At 46.5% G+C, this 25,635-nt stretch overlaps 1 protein-coding gene across 9 annotated transcripts in view; it reads right to left on the bottom strand.

Moving 5' to 3' along the window:
• TCERG1 (transcription elongation regulator 1) overlaps positions 1 to 1,303 on the bottom strand; it is a 60,099-nt gene extending 58,796 nt beyond the window's left edge. For all 9 annotated transcript variants that reach the window (XR_006740650.1, XM_045576461.1, XM_036425319.2 and 6 more), the window contains exon 1: positions 1,164 to 1,303. Coding sequence is in view for 8 of the 9 variants with exons in the window: in XM_045576461.1 (XP_045432417.1) it covers positions 1,164 to 1,222 (59 nt within the window). In the remaining variant the exon portion in view is untranslated. The remainder of the gene's footprint in view (positions 1 to 1,163) is intronic.
• Between the last annotated feature and the right edge of the window lie 24,332 nt (positions 1,304 to 25,635).

Below are 25,635 nucleotides of genomic sequence, written 5' to 3' on the forward strand. Positions count from 1 at the left end.
CCTGAGCTCTAAACAATGCCAGACTGCTCTCTCTTCCTCTTCGGATGCTGACAAGGGCACAATTCGGAATGGGAGCTGAGCATCTGAAATGACATTTTCCCCATGGGGGAGGGGATGGGGGGGGGGGGGAGTCTCAAATACCCAGAAAGCTTAGTACCTCTTTTTATTCTTCCTGACTAAAGGTTTTTTTGTGTGTGTCTCCCCCCCATACCCCCCCAGGGCACTTTTACTTGACAAAATCTTAATCACGAACCCCCAGAGGCCTTGGGGCACCAGAAGAGGAAAGGTCACTGACCTCTCCCTCTAAGGGCACAGGCTCCGAGCCCGACTCCCTCCCTGGGCTCCCAAAGCCACTCCCTGGCGCTCCCATCCCTACTCCGCGACCCGGTCCTACCGCCTCGGCCACCGCCTGCCTCAGTTTCCCCGCCTGCACCGCGGGCAAGCAGAGGCTGCACTAAAGATGGTTCCGGTCTGGTTGCCTGCAGAATGAGAACAGCAGCTCCTCCCGGGGGTTGGAAGGTGAGGACCGGAGGAGACAAACTCTAAGGAAGCGCTTCCCGGCACCTACGAGGACGCAGCAACGGCCGCCGCTATTGTTATTGGGCACAGACGCCGCCCGGGAGGGGAACGGCGGGGAAGGGAGGCAAGGCCGCGATCGGTTAGGTGAAGCGGGCGATCGGGGGGAACGTGGAGACCCCAGCGGCCCGCGGGGTGCGGGGAAGCCGGGCCTGGAGGGCCGAGGGGCTCCGGGGAGCGCCCTGCGGAGCGGAGGGGGCGCCCCCGGGGACAACGCGGCCCGCGGCGGCGCGGGCTGAGGTCGCCGGGGCGGCGGCTGCATGCGGCCCAGGCGTCGCCCCGAGGCGGGAACGTCCGGCCGGGCCCGGGGGCCGCAGCCGCCAGGGGCGCTGGGCCCCCGCGAACACCGCTGGGAGCGCCCCGAAAACGGGCAGGAGGCCGCGCGGCCCAGCCGCCGCCGCCGCAGCCCCAGCCCGGCGCTCTCTCATTCAAGCCACCTTCCTCTTCCCCCCTCCGCCAGCCCCATGCGGTCCTCGGACCCGGGCCGCCGCGGGGCCTCCGTCCGCCCTCCGCCCCGCATCCCCGCGGCCGGCCCACCCGCGGGGACGCCGGCAGGCCCCGGAGACACACGGAGCGGCGCCCTTTACCTGAGCTCCCCCGGGTTGAAGCGCTCGCCGTCCCCCCCGTCCCCGCCACGCTCCGCCATTACAGAAGACCGCGTTCATCCACCCGCCGACCCGGCGTGCTCTATTGGTTAGGCGGGTCATCAATCTCGAGCGAGAGGGGCGGAGGCAGCAGGGATCTGCGAGCTGAGTGGTGGAATTTCCCATCAATCCTCGAGCGGAGGGCGGTATCTGCCTTGCTATTGGTGGAAGGGCCCGCCGACTTTGAAAGCGGTATGGAGACAGCCGCTTGATTGGTCGCTCGGAGGCTTTATGGGAAATGAGACTGAAGCGACGAGGAACCGCCAGCGCCCTCTCGCGGTAACCAGAACTAGGTCCTCCCACGTCGCGCCCAGGCCTGCGGTAGCCACGTGTCCGCCGGGCTTCCTGGAAGGCAATTGTGGAGAATATTGACCACATGCTGGCGATATCGGCTAGGTCAGAGACCATTTTTTTTGCGTGAGCCAATCAAAAATCGATCTCGAGTAGAGCTGCAACCAACCACAGGGTTTGTGTGGAAATGAGCTATTTCCCAGCTTTTCAGAGTGAGAAGTAACATATTACCAGCTACTTGAATGACTTCTAAGTTGTATTAGATAATTAGCTGCTGGCTGATGAGTGTTATAAATTGCTGCATTAAGTAAGTTGGGGAAGGCAAGCCTCTTCGTAATTTACAGTTTCAAGCATCTGTTCTTAGATTTCAAAATACATTTGTCTGAAACTAGCACATCCTGATACCCAGAAGGGTATTCTGAATATTTATTTCTCTTTTTTATTAAAGGAAAAGATACATCTTTAGGTTCTGGGTTTTCAAAAGGTACAATGAAGATAAGCCCTATCATTAATTTGCTCAAAATATTAAAATAACAGATAAAATTTACTCACACCTAACTATATATACCAGGCATTACCCCAAGTACTTTCCATGTCCTTTAAGGCCTCATATTCAGTAAGAATAGCCAGTGTGTAGATGAGACTGAGGCACAGAGAAATTAAGTAGCTTATCCAGGTTCACACGACTTGTGGGTGTCAGAGCCTGGCCTTCAGGCAGGGTGGCAGAATCGCCCCATTTCTGAATACCATGAGGCAAGAAAACTGGAAACACACATCCACACAAAAACTCGTACACAAATGTTCTTTGCAGCATTACTCATAACAGCAAAAAAGTGGAATCAGCTCACACTGTCCAAATAACTTATAAATCTATTTAAAATGGGATATATCTATATGAAGAAATATTATTTGGCCATAAAAAAGAATAACATACGGATACATGCTGTAATATTGAACCTTGAAAACATTATGCATGTGAAAGAAGCCAGACACAAAAGGCTATATACTATATGACTCCACTTCTTTTCTTTCTTTCTTTCTTTCTTTCTTTCTTTCTTTCTTTCTTTCTTTCTTTCTTTCTTTGTGTGTGTGTGTATTATGATTCCATTTCTACTAAATGTCCAGAATAAGGCAGATCCTTAGAGACAGAGCAGATCAGTGTTTTCCAGGACATGGGGAGAGTGATTGCTAATGCCTATGGGACTTCTTTTTTGGATGATGATAATGTTCTAAAATTAGACAGTGGTGATGATTGCAAAAGGTGGTGAATGTACTAAAACACATGGAATTATACAATTTAAAGGATGAATTTTATTATATGTGCATTATATATTTTTAAAAATATGTTTTTATTGATTTCAGAGAAGAAGAGAGAAGGAGAAAGAGATAGAAACATTAATGATGAGAGAGACTCATTAATTGGCTGCCTCCTTCATGCCCCACACTGGGGATGGAGCCTCCAAACCCAGGCATGCACCCTGACCTAGGAATTGAACCATGACCTCCTGAGTCATAGGTCAACACTCAACCTCTGAGCCACGCCAGCTGGGCATATGTGCATTATATTTCAATAAACACCGTGCTATATTGAACCCCAGTTCAATATTCAAAATTAATTATGGTAATATGTGATAAGAACTGAACACAATTATGAGCATGATTAATTGGTAAAGGAAAGGATGGTTGAAATTTCACTAAATATGTGACATTCAAACAAACTGGAGTCTAACATTGTGTGCATCCCCAAGTCCTGCCCTGTAGTTTCATAACTATTACAAAAATAATAGTGGTATAGATGGTTCATGACAAAATAATCCCCACCGCTGGGAAAAAATTCAAAATGAATACTTTATAGAAACCAAGTCAATGGTGTTTATATAAAAGATGAAAACGAATGTCCGTTTGAATGAATGGAAGAAACTCCTTGTAGATTTAATATAAGGTTTTTTATTTGATAGTTTCCAGTCAGGCCTCCTTCCTGGCCAAGGTGCCGGCTCCTCCTCTAGGCCCTGCCAGGCCCTCAGTTTTCATTATATTATTTATATCTATATTTTAAGATATTTATATCTTATTGTTTTATTTTTAAATATATAGAGCAGGTATATCTACATATACTAGAGCAGGCGTCTTCAAACTATGGCCCGCGGGCCACATGCGGCCCACAGAGGAGTCTGATCCGGCCCGCCAGGTTTTTTGGGCAGTGAGCGCAGCCGAGGTGTTACAGTAGGAATTAGTAGTTCATATAGTCCGGCCCTCCAGCTCTCTGAGGGACCGTGATCTGGCCCCCACTTTAAAAAGTTTGAGGACCCCTGTTAGAGCCTTGGTGCACGAAATTCGTGCACTGGAGGGGGGGGGTCCCTCAGCCTGGCCTGCCGTCCTCTCGCAATCTGGGACCCCTCAGGGGATGTTGGGCCTAAACTGGCAGTCGGACATCCTTTTCTCAATCCGGGACACTGCATACACCAGTGACCATACTTTTCATACAGGTGAAAGGCATCTTGCTGTTGTATAGGAGGTACATTTTTTAAAATATATTTTATTGATTTTTTTATAGAGAGGAAGGGAGAGAGAGAGCTAGAAACATGGATGAGAGAGAAACATTGATCAGCTGCCTTCTGCACACCCTCTACTGGGGATATGCCCACAACCAAGGTACATGCCCTTGACTGGAATCAAACCTGGGATCTTTCAGTCCACAGGCCAATGCTCTCTATCCACTGAGCCAAACTGGTTTTGGCGGGAGGTACATTTTTTTTAATTATAAAAAGTAGTACATACCATGATCCTTCTGAGGCAGTAGTACCACTTTCCCCATCATATGGGTGGAAAACTGAAGCAGGTAGAAGTTAAGTAATTGGCTTTGTCACACAGTTATAAGTGTCAGAATCAGGGCTGACCACAAAATGTGCAAGCCCCACAGCTTGAGAACCGCTAGCAGGGTCGCCTAAGACCACCAGAAAACACAGATATTTACATTATGATTCATTAACAGCAGCAAAATTACAGTTATGAAGTAGCAACAAAAATAATTTTATAGTTGGGGGTCACCACAACCTGAGGAGCTGTATTAAAGGGTCATGGCATTATAAAGGTTGAGAACCACTGATCTAGAGGCTTTGCTTAAAAAAAAAAAATAATATTTGTTCAAGGATCTTGGGGTTTTCAAACTTGGAACACAGCTGGGCAAAAACTGAGAAGTGCTCCAAAGAAGAAAGAAAAATTAAAAATTCTTATAGTAAAAAGTATGTCCTGATTCTTAGCCCTAGGATTGGTCCAGGATAGTCATCAATCAGATGGATGCCAGGTGGGTGTATATGAGCGGCTCAGGGAATCTCTGAAGGACTCACATATGTCCAGATGAATATCCAGTTGTGGTAGGCAGTTAGACATAATCAGAATAAGGCCAGGTATAGAAAGCCTGGGGGGATTGGGCCAAAACCAGCTCTCTGACACCTCCTGCGGGGTCCTGGATTGCAAGAGGGCACAGGCCAGGCCAAGGGACCCCACCTGTGCACAATGGGGCCTGGGGAGGGACTGCTGGAGGGCTCCAGGGCATGTCTGGCCTGTCTCGCTCAGTCCCAATTGGCCAGATCCCAGCAGCAAGCTAACCTACTGATTGGAGCATTTGCCTCCTGGTGGTCAGTGTGGATCATAGCAACTGGTCAAATGGTAGAGTGGTCATACACGTAGCACATTAGGCTTTTATTATATAGAATTCCAGATCTAAAATTATACTATTAAATTTTTTCTGTTTCTCAAATTTAAAACAACAATATCTCAAGAGCCCTTGTGCAAAGGTAATATTTAGTACTTAATTATAATGCAATTGTCTCTTATTCTATCTTTCATACACAATTTCCCCAAATTACCCCTTGGAGAAGTTACAAAAGAAACTGATTGAAGAGCTGAAAGGAACCTTCAAGATCATCTGGCCCAACACTCTTTGTCCACAGATGAGGAAATAGAAACACTGCAAGCGTGATTATTAGCTCTCTCACAGCCACATATCTAGTTAGTGGCAGAGACAGGACTAGAACCTCAGTTAAATTTGTCTGAAAGCTCTGTCTCTTAAAATTTACAAAACTCCATTCCTGCAGCATGCCATTAAGCACACACCTGTTCTCAGGACTTGGGGTGAGATAAAAATGTTGTATTGCTATAGCAATAACTCACCATTTTAGAAGTTACTTGAACTCTGCTCCATTATACAAACCTATCAGACCAAGTGTTCTAATTTTGGATTCAGGGATCATTAATGTGTCCATTTGGCAAATCCATGTATTTGTCCATTTGGCAAACATTTAATGCACACCAGTTTTGTGCCAGGAACCGCCATGGTCACTGAAGACACAAAAGACACTGTTACGGAGTCTAGAAGAAAAACCAGATCTTAGCCAAGACCATGACTAGTATTTACTAGGTGATTGGCCTATATAAACATTTTACATGGAACTTCTCATTTAATTCCTCGTGGCAATTATATACGGAGCTACTAATTATCTCCACTTTATAGATGAAGCAACTGGGAATTAAGAAGTGTAAGCAAGTTGCCTAAACTCAGATCACCTAAATGGCAGTCAGGCAAGTCCGCACGACTGCATTTACTCTGAATCTTTATGCCGTACTGCTGGAAATCCAAGCAGTCACCCAGGAGTGGTGGTGTTGGAAGGAGATCCATTGTGGAGGTAGAAACTGAGGAAGCAAATGAGGACCAGGAAAGGATGCCATAAGGGGGGTGACAGGAGTTGGGCCTAGAAAAGTGAGCGGGGTTGTATTTTATTTTGTAGATGACAAGAAGTGATTTAAGGATTTCAAGCAGGGAGTAACAGAATCAGCTTTGCTTTTTAAAAACGATCTGTCTTACTGTGGTGAGGATGATGTTTTCTATTAGGGAGACAGTAGAAAGCTATTGAGATTGACCATGATGAGACCTTGAACTAAAAAACAACAGTGAGACTAGAGTAGAGGAGACAGTTTAGGAGCTAAAAGGTAGAATCCAGAAAACAAGGTGACTGACTGGACTGAGTGGAGTGGCTGGGGAGATTTAAGCAACATTAAAATGTGACTTGGGCAGCTTGAGTTAGTCCATAGGGATTCTTTATTAACATTATAGAACAAGTTCATAATTACAAGCACAGGCATATATTCTAGAGAGACTCGTTCTGCTTTTGGACTTTAGTTTACCCTGTCTCATATCCAAACTCCCTTGTTAATAAGCTCTGTATCACCAGTTACTATAGGATTTTTTAAAGCAAAATAGAAATGGGGGAATGTGGAAATGGAGTGATTTATACACATCCCAGTCACTTGTATTAGAACATCGAAACCTCATGAGCTTTTAATTAGGAAGTTTTGAGAACTGCCTGGAGAGGCCATAAGTTTCTTTATGCAGAACAACTTGTTAAGCCAAAGCAAATAATAAAGCAAATCACTTCTAGTAGAATTCACTATTAGTGAAATGACACGGTCTTTCACCCAAGAATTTCCATAGCCCTTTCTAATTCGTATTGGTCCTATACTAAGACACGGAAACAATGTAATATCAACCAACTTCTTCCCTGAAAAAAACTTATGGTCTAATGAGGAAGACTAAGAAGCAAAGACGGAAGCACAGGTGATAAGATTCAAGCAGGCATTATCTCAGCTGCTTGGAAGCCCAGCAGAGGGTCAGGAGACAAAGAGTGGTAGGCTGGCTCCCTCGTCAGGCACAGTGGAGGTGGCAGAAAGTCATCAGATGGAAGGACATTTGACTCACCTCATTCTTGTGTTCCAGAGGATGCTCTGGCTCTGCAGTGTCCAGAACTGAGCAGTCCATATACACAGACAGCCACAGCTTCTCTGTCACCTCTGCCTGGGTTTCAATCCCGGATCTGCCTCTTGTCAGCTATGTGATTTGAGACCATTTCTTCCCAATCTTTGTGCCACGTTTTCTCCATCTTAAAATGAAAATATTAATTATATATCTCTGCAAAGAATTGTCATTAGGGTTAAATTAATATAAGCCTATTTAAAGTGTTTAGAACAGGCCCTAGCCAGTTTGGCTCAGTGGATAGAGTGTCAGCCTGAAGACTGATGGGTCAGGGATGCGATTCCACTCAAGGGCACATGCCTGCAGGCTCGATCCCCAGTGCGGGGTCTGCAGGAGGCAGCCAGTCAATGATTCTCTCTCATCATTGATTTTTCTATCTTCCTCTCCCTTCTTTCTGAAGTCAATAAGAACATTTTTTTAAAATAAATAAAGTATTTAGAATAGGACTCATAGTAAGTGTTCAAGAAACATTAGTTGTTACCATTATGATAAATAGAAATTTCTTATTATTATTTGATCTCCTTTTGCTGTCTTGATCTCTCCACATATGAGTCTTTGTGCTTTACATAGCCTTCTCTTTTGCATAAAATGGTCTCCATTTTCTCATTGGTTGGCTCAGAAATAAACACAAACTATTAGTTTGCTGTCCAACTCACAATGGATTTTTTTTTTGGGAAATCATCAACACAGATTAAAACTATGATTGCATGTGGTAAAATGCGGTATTGATTAAAAATGGCCTGAAGATTGCCGGGACCGGTTGGGCTCAATGGATAGAGCGTAGGTTTGGGGACTGAAAGGTCCGGGGTTCGATTCTGGTCAAGGGCATGTACCTTGGTTGTGGGCATATCCCCAGTAGGGGGTGTGCAAGAGGCAGCTGATCAATGACTCTCATCAATGTTTCTAACTCTCTCTCTCTCCCTTCCTCTCTGTACAAAATCAATAAAATATATATATATTTTTAAAAAATGGCCTGAAGATCAACTTTTCAAATGCAGATCTGCAAAATTTGACCCAGGAAAGTTAGATGTGGTTGAAATAACAGTCACTAAGGAAACCTCACACAGTCTAACGAACAAATTAAACTGATAAACAAAATAGATCCAGAGACATCGAAGCACGGAACAGAATGGCAAATCTCAGAGGGAGGGTTGGGGTGGATGAGTAGGAAGAGATCAACCAAATAACTTGTATGCATGTATGCATGATCCGTGGACACAGACAATAGTGTGGTGAAGCCTGAGGGAGGGGCAGGGGCAAGCTAGAAGAGGTCAAAGGCGAATATTTGTAATACTTTCAACATTAAAGGTTTTTTCAGAAAAGGAAACTTCACATAAACAATGTAAACAATCGGTAAAACAATGCACACGGACCTGCCGGATGATTCAAAACTTCACCCTGAAATTTAAGTGAGGAATGGATTCTGTCAGAAATAATTTTAGTAAATAAAAAATTTAAAAATTTTTAAAAATTATAATATAGAAAATTGACATTTGAAACCTATAGAGTGTTATTAACCAATGCCACCCCAATGAATCCAGTAAAAAGAAATAATAAAAAAATAAAATTGACTCAGAAATGTATGGGAATTTCTTGGTAGTATCGTTTTGTTTCAATGTCTAAGCGCCATTAAGGTCCAGAGGATCAGGGTCAGGATGGGGGTCATGGATCAAGGTGTGTGTGTGGGTGTGTGTGTGAAAGAGAGAGAGAGCGAGCTTAGAAAAACAAAAGGTGGCATGGCCTCAGGAAGGGGGAGCAGCGTGCAGAATATCTTATAACTGAGGCCAGAGACAGACGCACACAGGCAGCATTGGTTTGAAAGCTGTGTCACCCTCCAAAAGTCTCCACCTCCTTGAGCCTCATCTGAACATGGGAATGGCAATAGTATTCACCTCTGTAGGTTATCCTGAGGCCCCCTGAGACCGTGGATGTGGCCAGTGCCTGGCAGGAAGCCATGGTCACGTGTCATTGTCCTGCTCTCCTAGTGTGCACGTGCTCTCAGAGGTGACTCCCTCAGCCGGCATCCACTGGAGGAGCCCCTTTTTCGGAGCAGGGTCTTCATATCCTATTTCTCTGTCCCCCGCCCAGTTGCCAGGGCCCCCGCACAAAGCCACGCTTATCATGGGATCCCGGGGATGTCTAGCTGTATGATGAATGTGCAGTAAAGGGAGAGGGAAAGAAAAGGGGAGAAAGAAAGGGAGTTGGGGTCAAGCCTGGTAGACAGATGGGGTGCATCAAAGGATTGCCAGACAGATGGCGAGCAGGGTAGCACACCTGGGTGCTGCGTGCTAATTAGCTGACAGGTGGAGCCAGGGCTGGCAAAAGGTGGCAAACAGCGTGTTATTGATTCCCTGAGCCCAGGGGCTGCCTGAGGCCAGAGACCCTCAGAACAGGTCTCCCTTCACCTGGAAGAAGCTCTGGGCCAGGGGAGGGGAAGCTGTGCCCACCCGTTTGGTCCCTGAGCCTTTCGAGAAGGGTTCTGCGCCACATTGGCCTCGGCTGGCCCTGCACCTCCTCTGGCCACGTCATCCCGGGAGCTGACACACAGCGCGGGGCCCTCCCCGTCGCCGTGGCTTCCTCCAGCCATGACACGCGCTCTCTCTCCGACGGGCCTGCGGGGCTGTAATTCTCCTCCCCTGACATTTATGGGAGGCCTCACATTAGCAAGAGGCTTTACAGCCGTGTTTATGAGGGATGCCTTCCGGAGACCTGTCAGAGGCAATCAGCCCGGCTGCCTGCGCAGAAGGGAAGCGGGCAGAGCCCGCAGGTGCCTGGCCCTCGCTCTCCCTCCGGCCTGCCAGGAGCCAGGAACGGCCCGCAGGTGCCAGGCCTCCTCAGCCACACGCCAGAGCTGACTTTCTTGCCCTTGGAGCTTTAGGTGCTGTCTGATTTCCCCCCTCTTCCACGTCCAGCCCACCGGTGGGCTCTGAAGGTGCACCTCCCAGAGGCACCCCGAGCCCATCCATTCCTGTGCATTCTCTCAGCATCCCCGGGCCCGCCCCCCCCCCCGCCCCCCCCCCAGCCCTGCCTGTGTCCTGGGCTTGTCCTGTGCGCTGCCACCCACCACCCACACAGGAGAGGAAGTGATCCTTTAGGCAGTGGTCCTCAACCCTCCCAATGCCGCCCCCGTTAGTACAGCTCCTCGTGTGGTGGTGACCCCCAGCCATGCAATTATTTTCGTTGCTACTTCATAACTGTGATTTTGCTGCTGTTAATGAATTGTAATGTAAATATCTGTGTTTTCCGATGGTCTTAGGCTCTACAGCAGCGGTTCTCAACCTGTGGGTCGCTAGCAGAGTCGCCTAAGACCATTGGAAAACATATATTTACATTACGATTCATTTACAGCAGCAAAAATACAGTTATGAAGTAGCAACGAAAATAATTTTATGGTTGGGGGTCACCACAACATGAGGAGCTGTATTAAAGGGTTGAGCATTAGAAAGGTTGAGGACTGCCCTAACCGGTTTGGCTCAGTGGATAGAGCATCAGCCTGCAGACTCAAGGGTCTTGGGTTCAATTCTGGTCAAGGTCATGGGCCTTGGTTGCAGGCACATCCACAGTAGGGGGTGTGCAGGAGACAGCTTATGGATGTTTCGAACTCTATCTCTCTTCCTTCCTCTCTGTAAAAAAAAAAAAAATCAATAAAATATATATCTTTAAAAATAAAAAGGTTGAGAACCACTTCTCTAGATGTTTACTTCTTTATTTAATGAATGCACCTTTTTATTTATTTTACTTGATTTCAAGAGAAACAACCAGTTGCCTCCCATATGCACTCCAACTGGGGATTGAACCTGCCGCTCTTTGCTGCACAGGACGACACTCCAACCAACCCAGCCACACTGACCCCAGCTCCCCCACTGGCTGCAGGGACACCCCCCCCCCCCCCAGCCCTTTTCTGACTCCACAGTGTACACCCACTTCTCCATCGGCCTGAAAAGCCCTTGGCCCGCTTTCAGGCCAGCTGGCTTCGTCTCACCTTTCCAGCCTCCGCTCATATGTCACCTTCTAGTGCTCCCTACCTGAAATTGCCCCCTCCCCCACACACCCCTCCCCAAACACTCCTCCCCATACACACCCCTCCCCTACACACCCCTCCCTCCCACCCCTCCCACACATCCTTCTCACCCCCCCACACCCCTCCCCCACATACCCCTTCTACACACACACCTCCCCACACACACCCCTCCACCACACACCTCTCCCCCCACCCCTCTCCCACACACCCCTTCCCACACACCCCTCCCCAGACACCCCTCCCCCACACAGCCCTCCCTCATACCGCTCCCCTACACACCCCTCCCCTATACAACTCTCCCACACACCCCTTCCTCCCACCCCTCCTACACACTTCTCCCCACAACCCCTCCCCCACACAGCCCTCCCTCATATCCCTCCCCTACACACCCCTCCCTCCCACCCCTCCCACACACCCCTCCCCACACACCCCTCCCCCACACACCCCTCCCCACACACCCCTCCCCCACATACCCCTTCTACACACACACTTCCCCACACACACCCCTCCACCACACACCTCTCCCCACACCCCTCTCCCACACACCCCTTCCCACACACCCCTCCCCACAGCCCCCTCCCCACACACCCCTCCCCCACACAGCCCTCCCTCAAACCCCTCCCCTACACACCCCTCCCTTCCACCCCTCCCACACACCCCTCCCCACACACCCCTCCCCCACACACCCCTCCCCACACACCCCTCCCCCACATACCCCTTCTACACACACACTTCCCCACACACACCCCTCTCTCACACACCCCTCCCCACACACACCTCCCCCACACAGCCCTCCCTCATACCCCTCCCCTACACACCCCTCCGCTATACACCCCTCCAACACACCCCTCCCTCCTACCCCTCCCACACACCCCTCCCCCACACATCCCTCCCCTACACACTCCTCCCTCCCACCCCTCCCCCACATACCCCTTCCATACACACCCCTCCCCCACATTGCCCTGCTAAGTGTTTTCAAGAGCTCTTGGAACAACTTTAACATTTTTCTTATTTGTTGACTTCCAACATAGTCTGCCTCTCTGCTAGAATGTCTGTCTCGGGAGGACAGGGACCTGTGTTTCTCACCGAGGCACTGAATGTGACCAGCCTCTGCGCAGAGGGTGAGCTCAGGAAATGTGTGATGAGAAAACTACGTAAAGGAATGGCGCAATCTCCTGATCAGTCTCTCTCCTCTCAAATCAGTGTCTAAACACATCTTAATTATAACCGGTAGAGGGCAGCAAAGATCCTGAGTTACCTAATTCCGGGGCTTTAGGCCAGGAAACTAGTCCCCTTTGCCAAGTAGCAGGCGCAGGGCTATCAGGAATTTCAGGGAAACAGCCAGCTTTACAAACGCTTGCTTTCTCTCCTGTTCCTGAAGGCTTCCCTGCTCTGAACCACTTACAGATATTTAATTTTTTTTTTAATTAAAAAAAAATAGTTCAGGCTCACAATGCTCCTTAGAAAATAAAAGCAGATGTTGTATTGCCTAAGCCGAAAAGAGCCTCCATGGCCTGGAGCCTGTACCCTCCTGCCTGGCAAGTTCATGTGGAAAAAAAGGACACTCCTATCCTAGCTGGCAGCTGCTTGGGACTTAAGAGTTTACAGCTCTCCCTTATGGTGTGTTTGGGCGGGAGAGGGGAGGGGGGGACCCCGCAAAAACCAGCTAGGCAGCTGTTGGTGTTTTCAGCACTTGCAAGAACAAGCTGTGTGTATGTGTGTGTGTGTGTGTGTGTGTGTGTGTGGTTCTGTTTTTTGTTTATATCTGTTGTGGCTTATTCCATCCTCTCTCTCTTTGTTTCACAGTTCCCCCACCCAGGGCAGAACTTCACCACCACCTGGCCCAGCGGGCTGCCTCCCTGAGAATACACACTGAGCCCGGGCTACCAGCATCCACACACCCACACACACTCTCTGCCCAACACATAGGTTTACTGTGTCCCACGACTTACGGAGCCTGGGTCAGTGCGCTGTAAACAAAGATGATCCCTGTGATTGGAAGCACAGTGACTAGAAGCAAAAGGCAGACAGGATTTCTCGGCCTCCACACCACTGGCGTTTTGTACTAAAAAAAGTCTTCGATGTTTAGCAACATCCCGGTTTCTATCCACTAGATGCAGGCAGCACCCCTTCCCTAAAAAATGTGTTTAGACACTAAATGTCTAAAATGGGAATTTGACCTTTCCCATCCCAATCTTTTTTTAATTGTTGATTTTAGAGAGAGGGGAAGGCGGGAGGGGGAGGGGAGAGAGAGAAATATGGGTTTGTTGTTCCACTTATCTATGCGTTCATTGGTTGATTCTTGTAATGTGCCCTGACTGAGATCAAACCCGCAACCTTGGCGAATGAGGACTACTCTAACCAACTGAGCTACCCAGCCAGGGCCCCCAGCCCCAATCCTGGAAGCCACTACTTTAACCATCTCCTGGATATCTTCCGAGGCAACTTTCCAGCCTTGTGTCAACGAGCCCTTTCTCCCAGCCATGCTCCTCCGCTGTGGCCTGAAGCCCGTGGAGTTGACAGATTGGACAACCTGGGCCTCTCAGCTCCTTTCTTCTGGCAATTTTTTTTCTTGTTGCTGTTTTTAAATTCTATTTTATTATTTTCATTCTTCTGGGAATTTGAAACTAGGACTGGGAGACTGGCTATGTGTTCATTGTGGGGCCAAAACATTAACTCAAATTTAGAAGGTGTGGGCAGATGTGTGGTAACGTGGGACCAGGAGGCAGTGGCATCTTACTGAAGCGGTAAGGATGAACTAGACCCATGGTCGGCAAACTCATTCGTCCACAGAGCCAAATATCAACAGTACAGCGATTGAAATTTCTTTTGAGAGCCAAATTTTTTCAACTTAAACTTCTTCTAACGCCACTTCTCCAAAATACACTCGCCCGGGCCGTGGTATTTTGTGGAAGAGCCACACTCAAAGAGCTGCATGTGGTTCGCGAACGGCAGTTTGCCGACCACTGAACTAGACTATAGAGAAACATGGAGGATGAGGCAGAGACATGTCACCTAGTTCTCACACTTTCTGGTTCTAGAACTTTCCAAGGACAGGCTAAACTTCCCACCCTGGGTTGTTTAAGGCACTCCTGTCCATTTATAACATTCCTTTTTTTGTGTGTGTGCTAGGAAAAGTTCTGTTTCCTGCTACTGGCAAATGCATTCTAACTGGCACGTCGCCTGTGGCCTGGAACTGAAATCACAGGAAGAAAATATCAGGGGTCCAGGGAGTTGAAGGAGCAGTTTCGAACCCTCAAGGAAGCTCACCCACCTCGGCAGGTGCATGCCATTCTCCTTTCTCCACCCAAGGGCTCCCTCACCCTCTCTGGAGAGTTTTTCTTCTCTTAACCTCGGCTTGTACCTGGCTGGCATGCCATGGCCTCAACTCAATTTCTTGCTGCTCATTTCCCATCGGCTTGACCGCAAACAGCAAACCCAGGCCAGGTTTCCTGGCTCAGATTTCTGAGCCAGTGAGTCTCATTGGCTCCTGTGGCCAACACTGTTGGCTGCCTCAACCTACAACCATCCCTCCCACTCAGTTTTTTTCGGGCAGCCATTTTGCAGCCAAGAAGTAAAGCCCAGAGAAGGACAGAGAAACGGACAGAGGAGGGCTGCAACTCCCAGGGACGACGAATTAACCAGCCCCAGAGCCATTTCCCTTTAGACTTCTTGTTACATGAGATAATTAGGTGTCCTTACGGTTTGGGCTACGTTGACTCAGGTATCCTGCTACTTGAAGCCAAAGGATCCTGACAGATATAGCACAGCTCATCTTTCCAGGCCGGGTCACTCGGGTCCTAGGTCACTAGCTTGGCTACCGCAGACGCACCGCCTTGGAGTCACCACGTGCCTGCATTCCGTGTCCTTTATTATAAAACTAGAGTCCCAGTGCATGAAATGAGTGGATTGGGCGGGGGGGTGTCCCTCAGCCCAGCCTGCACCTTCTCCAATCTGGGACATCCCTCTCACAATCCAGGACTGCTGGCTTCCAACTGCTCATTTGCCTGTCTGCCTGATTGCGCCTAACTGCTTCTGCCTGCCAGCCTGATCACCTCCTAACCACTCCCCTGCTGGTCTGATTGCCCCTAACTGCCCTCTCCTGCTGGCCTGGTCACCCCTAACTGCCCTCCCTTGCTGGCCTGGTCTCCCTTAACTGCCCCCAACTACTGGCCTGGTTGCCTCCAACTGCCCTCCTCTGCCAGCCTGGTCCCCCCATCCCCCAACTCCCCTCTCCTGCAGGCCTGGTCCACACCAACTGCCCTACCCTGCAGGCTGATCCACCCCAACTGCCCTCCCTTACTGGCCATCTTGTGGTGGCCATCTTGTGTCCTCATGGGGCAGCCAACTTTTACCACATGGGGGCAGCCATCTTGTATGCTGGAGTGACAGTCAATTTGCATATAACCTCCTTATTATATAGGATATTTCAAACCTACAGGAAAGTTGGGGAAAGGATACAAAAAACACTCAAATGTCCTTCAGCTAGATTCACCAATTGTTAACATGTAGGTACATGTTCATTGTACATGTTCCCAGATATGTGGGGCTATTTTTAACTGAATTATTTGCAAATCAATTAGCAGCCTCCTCCACGCCTGCCTGGGTCAAGGACACATGCCTGGGTTGCAGGCTTAATTCCCAGTAGGGGGCATTTTCTGACTGGGAATCAAACCAGAGACCTCTCAGTACATGGGGTTAAAGTCAACCAATTGAGACACATCGGCCAGGGCAGTAATCTGTTTATTTTTTTATTTATTTTATTATTTTATTATTTTTTTAAATCAATCTTTATTGTTCATATTATTACAAAGGTTTCTCATTTCTTCCCCCCTCCACCAGGTTCCTACCCCACCCTCCGCCCCCTTCCCCTCCCCCATTGTCCTCATCCATAGGTGCACAGTTTATGTTCAGTCTCTTCCTCCCTCCCTTTCCCCGATAGTAAATCCCTTTTCAGATAGTAAATCAGTTACTTAGCATTTTCTCATATCAATAATACCTCCACATGCCCAAAGATACACTTCACACAAAAGACATTTCCAAATAGGTCAACCAACCTCATCCAGGCCCCGCACAAGGCACTCACAGATCAACACCCCAGCGCTATACTAACTCCACATATCCAGATCTAAGCCTTCATCACTTGCATTTTTAATGGTTGAGTTGTATTCCATTTAACACAATGAAAAGATAAATTAATTCAAGAACCTCTGGGCTCAGGCACCCATTGCTAATACAGAGCAGCCATAACCCTAGACATCTACACTGGTCACTAACAGCCCTCAGAAATGCTTCTCCTTGCCGAAACCAGTTTGGCTCAATGGATAGAGAGTCGGCTTGGGGACTGAAGGGTCCCAGGTTCAATTCTGGTCAAGGGCATGTACCTCGGTTGCGGGCATATCCCCAGTAGGGGGTGTGCAAGAGACAACTGATCAATGACTTTCTCTCATGGTTGTTTCTAACTCTCTATCCCTCTCTCTTCCTCTCTGTAAAAAATCAATAAAATATATTTTAAAAAAAGAAAAAGAAAAAAAATGCTTCTCACCGCCTCCTCCACCCTGCAATCAAAAGGTGACTTCATCCAAATGTGATAAAGAATTCTGGTTGTCTTGCTGCCAACATGGAAGGACACCGTTTAGGAGTGTGCGGAGAATTTGAGCTGTGGAAGCATTTAGGTAAGAGAAAAGACAAATTAATTAACTTGTCAAATCCTTCCTCTCAAATGCCATGAATGCTATAGATTCTTGCATAATAAAGTATCATTTCCCAGGAGTATTGAGCATCTATATTCTTTCCTTCTCTGAGTTCCAGTTTGTGGGCCTATAACTATTCACAGAGTACTGCAGTATTTGCAGTAGTTACACAGACAGTCAAAGGACATTTTCCAATATTAAATAATATTATTTTAAATCTTTTTGTACACAATCTAGACATAGTATGCCATATATATATATATATATATATATATATATATATATATATTCTAAGGGATTTCAGAAAGGAAAGGAGAGGGTCGAGAGGTAGAAACATCAATAACGAGAGAGAATTATTGATCAGCTGCCTCCTGTACGCCCCCTACTGGAAATTGAGCCTGCAACCCAGGCATGTGCCCTTGACCAGAATCAAACCCGGGACCCTTCAATCCACAGGTCGATGCTCTACCCACTGAGTCAAAAGCAGCTAAAGCTACACATAGCATGTTTGAAGCATGAGGCATAGAATCATTTTTTTCCACTAGCAATGAATGAACACCAAATGCAAAAATTGCAAACCATTTTATGAGTATAAAACTATTTTATAAGGTATAATTAAATTTAAAAACTAGTCCTGGTTGGCAAGCTCAGCGGTTAGAGCATTGGCCCCTGGACCATCATACATTAGATTCTCAGTCAAAAGCATGTACCTGGTTTACAGATTTAATCCCTGGTACTGGCTAAAGCATGTGCTGGAGGCAACCAAGTGATGTGTCTCTCTCACATCTATGTTTCTCTCTCTCTCTTGCTCCCTTCCCTCCCTTCCACTCTCTCTAAAAATCAATGGAAAAAATATTCATGGGTGAGAATCAACAACAACAATTTTAAAACTAACTCAGCTTTATTTGAATATTTTTGTTTCAATTTTAATGTTCATCCATTTTGATTTCTATTTTGCTCTTCAATTTTAATAGATACTTTTGGATATTTTAGGATAAAAATAATTTTTGAGACTATGTGAGAAAAATAATTTTAATATATATATATATATATATATATATATATATATATATATACACACACACACACATATATATAATTGATTTCAGAAAGAGGAAGGGAGAGGGAGAGAGAGATAGAAACATCAATGATAAGGGAGAATAATTGATCAGTTGCCCCCTGCACACCCCATACTGGGGAATGAGAGCCTTCCAGGATCCATCTCCATTGTCCCAGGCGGGTGCCCCTCCTCTGAGCAGGTGGGTGGCCGGAAGACAGCCTCCGGGCTCTCGAAGGAAAAGCGCGCTCAGAGGAGGGGCACCCGCCTGGGACAGTGGAGATGGATCCTGGAAGGCTTCCAGGAGGAGTTGACATCTAAACTAAAGTTTGAGCGATGGCTTTGCTCCGGAAGGCCTTTCTGAGAGCCCTGTAGTTGGGTTTAATGTCAGCTAATTTCAGGTCCCTTCTCTGCCCTGCTCCGTTTTGTCCCTAGCAACTGACTTCTTAATTACCAATTGTCACCTTGGATGGATGGAGAGAACACATGTTCCGCCCATTTCCACAAAACTATGTCCAGGGGGCCCACACTCCAGGTGTTTGGCATGGAAGTTACTAAACTCAGGATTCACAGCTGTTTCACCCACGGGAAGGGAGGGGGTGATTCATGCTGCATTTGCCTCCCGGGCCGTGAGCACAAAGGAAAGAAAGCATTGTGGAGGGAAGACGCAGGAGTATGTCTTCCCGTCGTCAGCAGTAGACAGCAGAGCCAATAATCCAGCCTGCAAAAGTGCCAGCTAATAAAACCAAGCCCTTTGAAGTGTCTAATGAATACTCGCATTTGAACTTACTCCCGTCGTCTCGTGGCTGGGAGCTGTGCAGTGGCTCCTGGGCAGAAGTTCCACTAATGCAGGGATGTTGACTGGCCATGGCATCAAATATTTATGAAGCCACAGATGGGAATCTACAAAGAGTTTGCAGAGCGGTTTCGTGTCTTTCTCTGGTTCCAGGGGACGCACTTCCGTGATGCAGAACACAGGCCCACACACACACATCTGCGAGTTTCTGCACGTGGTTGCCGGCCCATTTTAACAGGTTAAACAGAGCCTGGCTTAGAGAAATCACTTTTTTCCCCCCTTAAAGTAGAAGCAGTACATTTTCACTGTGGGCATTTGTAGAAAATGCCTTTGCACAAAAAGAAGAAAGAGACTCACCTATGGCATCCCCATCCGGATGTAGCCTACCAGCCTTTTCCTTCAAAATCCGTTAATATTGTGCCCAGTGTTCTGTAGGTTTCACTCCTTTGCTTTGCTCATTTCACAGTAGATCTGTAACATCTTCACACCACACTGAGTGATTCTTTTTTTTTTTTTTTTAATATATTTTATTGTGTTTTTTTTTTACAGAGAGGAAGAGAGAGGGATAGAAAGTTAGAAACATCCATGAGAGAGAATCATAGATCAGCTGCCTCTTGCACACCCCCTACTGGGGATGTGCCCGCAACCCAGGTACATGCCCTTGACTGGAATCGAACCTGGGACCCTTCAGTCCCCAGGCCGACGCTCTATTGACTGAGCCAAACCGGTTTCAACAATTGAGTGATTCTTTACAGCATTTTAAATGAGTTTACATAGCATTCTAGAGGAGCAGTGTGCCATGATTTACCAAATCTCTTCTATATTTAAGTTGCATCTAGTTTTGCACTACTGTAAGTGATGTTCTTTATGAGTATCTTTAGAATTAATTATTTGTGCCCAGTGATGATATTTTCTTGGGCAAAGGAGTGGGAAAGGAATTGCCAGGTCAAAGAGTTAGCCTGATCATACCAGTGGACATTTCCATGGTTGGAGTCTGGAGAGGCTGGGGCTGTCATTTTTAATGGGCTTCAGCTCACCCACCTCAAGTGAGATGGTCTATGAAGCACTGAGAGCTACATATCGGCCTAGGAGTTTGGGGGGAGGGCTGTATATTTCTTTGTTTTTGTAACAACCTCCTTGAAACTTGACCTTTTTTCCTCTTTAATTTAACAGCTATCTTATTTCACTAATCTCCTGTCTTTATTTAGTTACACTGGAGAGAGAGAAGGATCTCTTCAATGATAAACAGCAGTGCTGGGTTCAAGAAGGATTTATGGCTTGCTGCTTTGCGTTGCTGGTAACCACAGTTCTAATGCTGGGTTTATCAATGCCTTTTTCCTCCAATAGAAGGCGAGCTGTTTCCTGCCATTGAAGTCTCCTAGAACAGAGGCTCAGTGATATTTAGAAGGAAAGAGAGGAGGGGGTTGTTAAGATTGCCAGCTATTTGTTTTGCCAAGTAAGATGCTAGAATAGCCCAATAAACAATGGCCATCTACTCCAGTCAAGAAATCACTGAAAAATGAGACTTTACTTACTTACTTACTTACTTATTATTTTCATTTACAGTTTACTTTCAGTAATATTTTGTATTGGTTTCGGGTGCACAGCAGAGTTGTTGGACTGTCAGATACAAAGTGTTCCCCCCAATATTTCCTGTACCCACCTGGCACCATACATGCTTATTATAATACTAGAGGCCTGGTGCTCTCTCACAATCTGGGACTCCTTGGGGGATGTCAGATAGCCAGTTTCTGCCCAATCCCTGCAGGCCCAATCCAGACAGTAGGTAGCCCAATCCTGAATGTTGAGCGTCTGTTCCCTGGTGGTCAATGAGTGTCATAGCAACCCGTCAACTGTTCGTTTGGTTTTTGGTCACTTAGGCTTTTTTATATTATATACAATATTTAGTGCTTGTTCTAAAGCAACACTTTTTACTTCAAAAATAAATTTATTTCAAAAGTAGACTTAATATCTCAAGCACAAGTGAAAAAAATTTCATTTGTCATAATAAAGCAAAACAATGTTATTAGATTCTAGATCTAGTTTGCCTGCCAAAGGTTCTTAGACTTAGTCCTGTACTTCCTTGGTTGAGAGAGAAAAGGGAGAGGGAAGAAGAGAGGGCGAGAGAGAGATTAATAAGTAAAACATGTTAGAGATATACTTGAGAATGAATAGATTGAAGGAGAAGTGAAATGGAAAAAAACTTTTCAGTGTGAGGTCATTTATTGGAATGCTCTATTCTGTGCTGCTGCTGGGGCCCTGCAAATTGGAAGGCACCAGTAAAGAGGAAAGAGAACTGGACTTGGCCACCTGCTGATTATAAATCTTCAGATAAATCACTTCCTCTCTTTTAAAACTTCAGCTTTCTCAGTTGTAAAGCGAGATGATAATAATCTCGAATTGGGCATAGTGTGAGGAATAAATGAGAATGATTAAAGCATTCTGTAATCTCCAAAATGCCGTACATGTCCTGAAGGCTTATCCTCGCTTGTGGTAGTATTTTTATTTATGAATATCCAATCATTCCTCCAGGGGCCCAGAATATATTTCCAGGCCAAACATCTCACCAGAACGTAAAATAAATAAGTGGATTAAAGCCTTTATAAATGAATTACTGGATCCCGTATCATATGGGATAGAGTCCTAGAAGAATTGAACTGAGCATTCTTAAGAATTCTAATTATCTGATCAATGGCTGTGGTTATCAGAACAGGAACCAGGCCTGGCTGTTCACTCCTGTGTCCCTTGCAGTTAGTTCAGTGTGTGGCACATCAGAGATGCTCAACAAATACTGAGTACATAAATGAATGGCTAAATGAATGACATCCCTAAGTTAGACGTTGGTCTTTGCAGTCAATATCTGTGGCTTTCTGCCAAGCAGTACTGTATTAACTATGTTTTTAATTTTCTATTTTTTTATGATGCTTTGACATCTTGGGGCCTTGTGGACCTGGGGAAAGTCTGGCCCAGCGGTAGCTAATTCCTAGAAATAGCAAACAACTTGCCAGTGTGTACACCTTTAACATGCAAACCAATCAATCCTGAGTCCATATTCCCCATATACCCACTTTTATCAGGCACCTGAAGTCGTGGACACTATCTCCTACCTTAATCACCCCAGGGCCATGTACCAGATAACTAGAGACCAACCCTGAAACCCAGAGCCCACTGAAATTATTCAAATTATCCAATCTTAAACCTGCTCAGCTCTGTACCCTTCCTCACCCATTCCTTCCCGTGAAAACAATAAAGGTGTTTGCCCAAGCTTTATCCTCCTATCTCCTGGTGTTTCCCATGTCCCCTCCTCTAGGGTACTGTGAGTAACAAATCATCTTTTCTTTTCTTAATATATTTTTATTGATTTCAGAAAGGAATAAAAAGGGAGAGAAAGAAACATCAGTGATGAGAGAGAATCATGGATTGGCTGCCTCCCACATGCCCCCTACTGGACACGGAGCCCAAAACCCCCGGTATGTGCCCAGACTGGGAATCAAACTGGTGTCCTGGTTCATAGGTCGATGCTCAACCACTGAGCCACACCTGCCGGGCACAAATTATCTTTTCAATGATTATTATCTCCTGATGTGTTGGCCTGGCCATACCTGAACAAAAACAAAATTCCAACTACATTTTAAAACAAGTAACAACCCTTAGAACTCACACCACCTCCAGCCTCAGTTCATGATTAAAGGGGAGTTGTTCTCACCCCCAGTTCAGGGAGGGGAATACAGCTCAAGTCTAAGCCAATCAGCTTATCACACCATGATTGTCTCAGAGATGGACACATGACCACATTAAAGTTGCAATGAGACTTCTGCTGGGACAAACACTCTTGGTTCTTTGCCTGCAGGATTAGAATCTGGGAAAGTTTTAGGTCTGGGGCTGTGCAGCCATTTTGCTAGCTAGAGGCAAAAAGCTTGTTTGGAGTTCAGTCAACCAGAGGAAGCAGCTCCAAGAGGAAGAGGGGGAGAAACCAGTTCCTGGTGGCATCAGTTCAGCCAGCCCAACTCCTGGACTTCCCAGTTACCTGTGTTTAAACCAGTTTAGATTGGGGCTTTCTATAGTTGCCAATAAAAGAATCCTACCAGCTGAAACGGGTTTGACTCAGTGGATAGAGCGTCAGCCTGCGGACTGAAAGGTCCCAGGTTCGATTCCGGTCAAGGGCATGTACCTGGGTTTCGGGCACATCCCCAGTAGGGGGTGTGCAAGAGGCAGCTGATCCATGATTCTCTCTCATTGATGTTTCTAACTCTCTATCCCTCTCCTTTCCTCTCTGTAAAAAATCAATAAAATATATATATTTTTAAAAAGAATTCTACCACACAGGGTCTTCCTTTCCCCTTTCTTGATGCCCCAAACCACGCTTGGTGTATTTAAAGCTGCGTTAATTCAGTTCCATACTCAGCGTGTGCCACACACTATGCTGGGCCCTAGTGATACTGCAATAAGACCCTTGAAGAGTTTGGTGTGTGTGGGAAGACAGACAACCAGGGGAGCTTTCATAGAGGTGCAAGCAAAGGCTGGGGGGTGGGAAGGAGCAGTCAAATCTCCCTCTTCAGTTCTGTTAGTCACAAGCTTGGCTCAGCCTGCACCTGCAGGGCGTCTCTCCCTGGGATATCAGTGCTAACACTTAGTGAGGGCTTCCTGTATCACTGGGCCCGGGCTCATTCCATCCTCTCAGCTCCTTTATAGGGCAGATATTCTTCCCATTAGAGAGATGAAGATTCCGCTATTCAGAGACTTAGTGAGAATAAACAATGCTACTCAACTACGCAGTAAGCACCTGAACTCCAACATAGCATGTCTGACTCCAAAGGCCATGCACTTCATTGCTAAGCCATTCCCTGGTATTTGCCAAGCGCTCCTTGTTTGCTGGACTCCACCCCGTGATTGCAGAAGAGAAAGGAGCTTTCCAAAGCATTTTACAGCAGAATTTGCTGTTGATTCTCTTACCGTATAGTACCTGGAAAACAGTATTCAACTTTCAACACACAAGCTATTACTTTAAAATATGTATTTTTTTAAATTGATTTTAGAGAGAGAAAGAGGAAAGGAGAGGGAGAGAGAGGAACATCGATAAGAGAGAACCATCAATCAGCTGCCTCCCGCACGCCCTCTACTGGCAGTCGAGCCCGCAACCCAGACATGAGCTCTGACTGGGAATCAATCAACAACTTCTAGGTGCATGGGAGATTGCTCAAGCAACTGAACCACACCAGTCAGGGCCACATGAGCTATTGATATTTTGAGGACCACAACTAGTGAGTAAAATGAAGAACATCTGTGAATGTGTGCATCCTTGCTTAAGGTCCCAAACTCTCCTTTGGGTTGTCTTCACCTGGCGGTCCTCGGAGAGATGGAGCAGCCAGACCCAGCATTAAGTGGAAAAGAACCTCCCGGGTCCCAAGATCAGAACTGCCTGCAGTTAGAAGGCGTTAGGCAAGATCTCTGACTGACACCGGTCAGCGAATTGTGCCTTTGCTTCCAGCAGAGAGCGTGTGGGGCTTCTGAGGATTTCGTCCTGCCTAATGGAGGCACCGGAGGCAGCCGGAGCCCCAGGCATATCGGCCTCCTTGGCAGGTTTCCTTTTTAAGCGTCATGTCGGCTTGTCAACCTCATCATCCCAAACCGGTTAAACAAACAATTTATTAGACTGGCAGCCCCTTTGGATGCTGCAACTTTTATGTCAGGGGCTGTCGGCTTTTCCATTTTCAACTCCGCTTTTCATGGTTTTCTTTCCAGAGGGAAAAGGGTGCATCTCTCAGCCTGGGTATGAAGTGTGTTATATGGATGTGGACAAGGAGATACTGGCTATGAATATTCATAGCTCTCTTCTACATATCACATCAAATCTGTGCGTGGGGATAAGTATTTCATTTTAAAATCAAAGCTGAATAGGATGCTTTTAAATCATCATTAGGCTTTTCTTACAAGTGAATACATTTATATTAAATGTGGATTCGAATTAGATGTAATTCACACAATACCTAATTAGAAGACTTGCTTTCTTCCCTTTACAGTATTTCTCAAAGATCTTTTTATGATCACTAATTTGGAGTCTTTTGAAATAGATACATTGGATTTTGTAATACATTACTGACTCCTTTATTTCAAAATTACTATCTTAGGTTTCTTGACAACTAAGAATGGCCTCCCCCCCCCCTCTCCTCCCAACACATTTAAAAATAATAATTGGTCAGGAAAACTGGGATTTTGCTTCCTGGTTGTGGTTTTTCTTTTATTCACAGATCTCCTTGGATTTGGGGGTTTATTGCCATGAAATCCTGACTTTATTGTTCATTGATCACAAGAAATATACAAATCTTACTAATGACGGTACCTGCCATTGGTCGGGACCTCCTCTGTGCCAATCACTGAGCTTACATCATCCCTTGTGCAAACCTCAGAACAAACCTAGGGGGCAGATACTATTTTTTTTTTCTCGCTTTATAGTTGAGGATTCTAAAGCTCAGAAGGCTCAAGACACCTTGTCCAAGCAAGAAAAGGAACTGGATTGTCCACTGAATCGGAAGTCAGCACACTTACCTGCCCATTGAAACTTTCATCCAGGGAACCTCTGCCGAGTGAGCCCCTTCTAGGCTGCTGTTCGGACACTGCAGAGACCGTGAGGAACCAGGCAGACCAGGCCCTCAGCTCTCCAGGAGTTTGCAGTCTCCCCAGCTTCCCAATCGAGCCCGAACCACAAATCTGAACCCCCACCCACACATGTGACCCGAGGTCCTGTCCT

Source organism: Pipistrellus kuhlii, unplaced genomic scaffold (assembly GCF_014108245.1).
Source record: "Pipistrellus kuhlii isolate mPipKuh1 unplaced genomic scaffold, mPipKuh1.p scaffold_m20_p_8, whole genome shotgun sequence".
Classification (NCBI taxonomy): Eukaryota; Metazoa; Chordata; class Mammalia; order Chiroptera; family Vespertilionidae; genus Pipistrellus; species Pipistrellus kuhlii.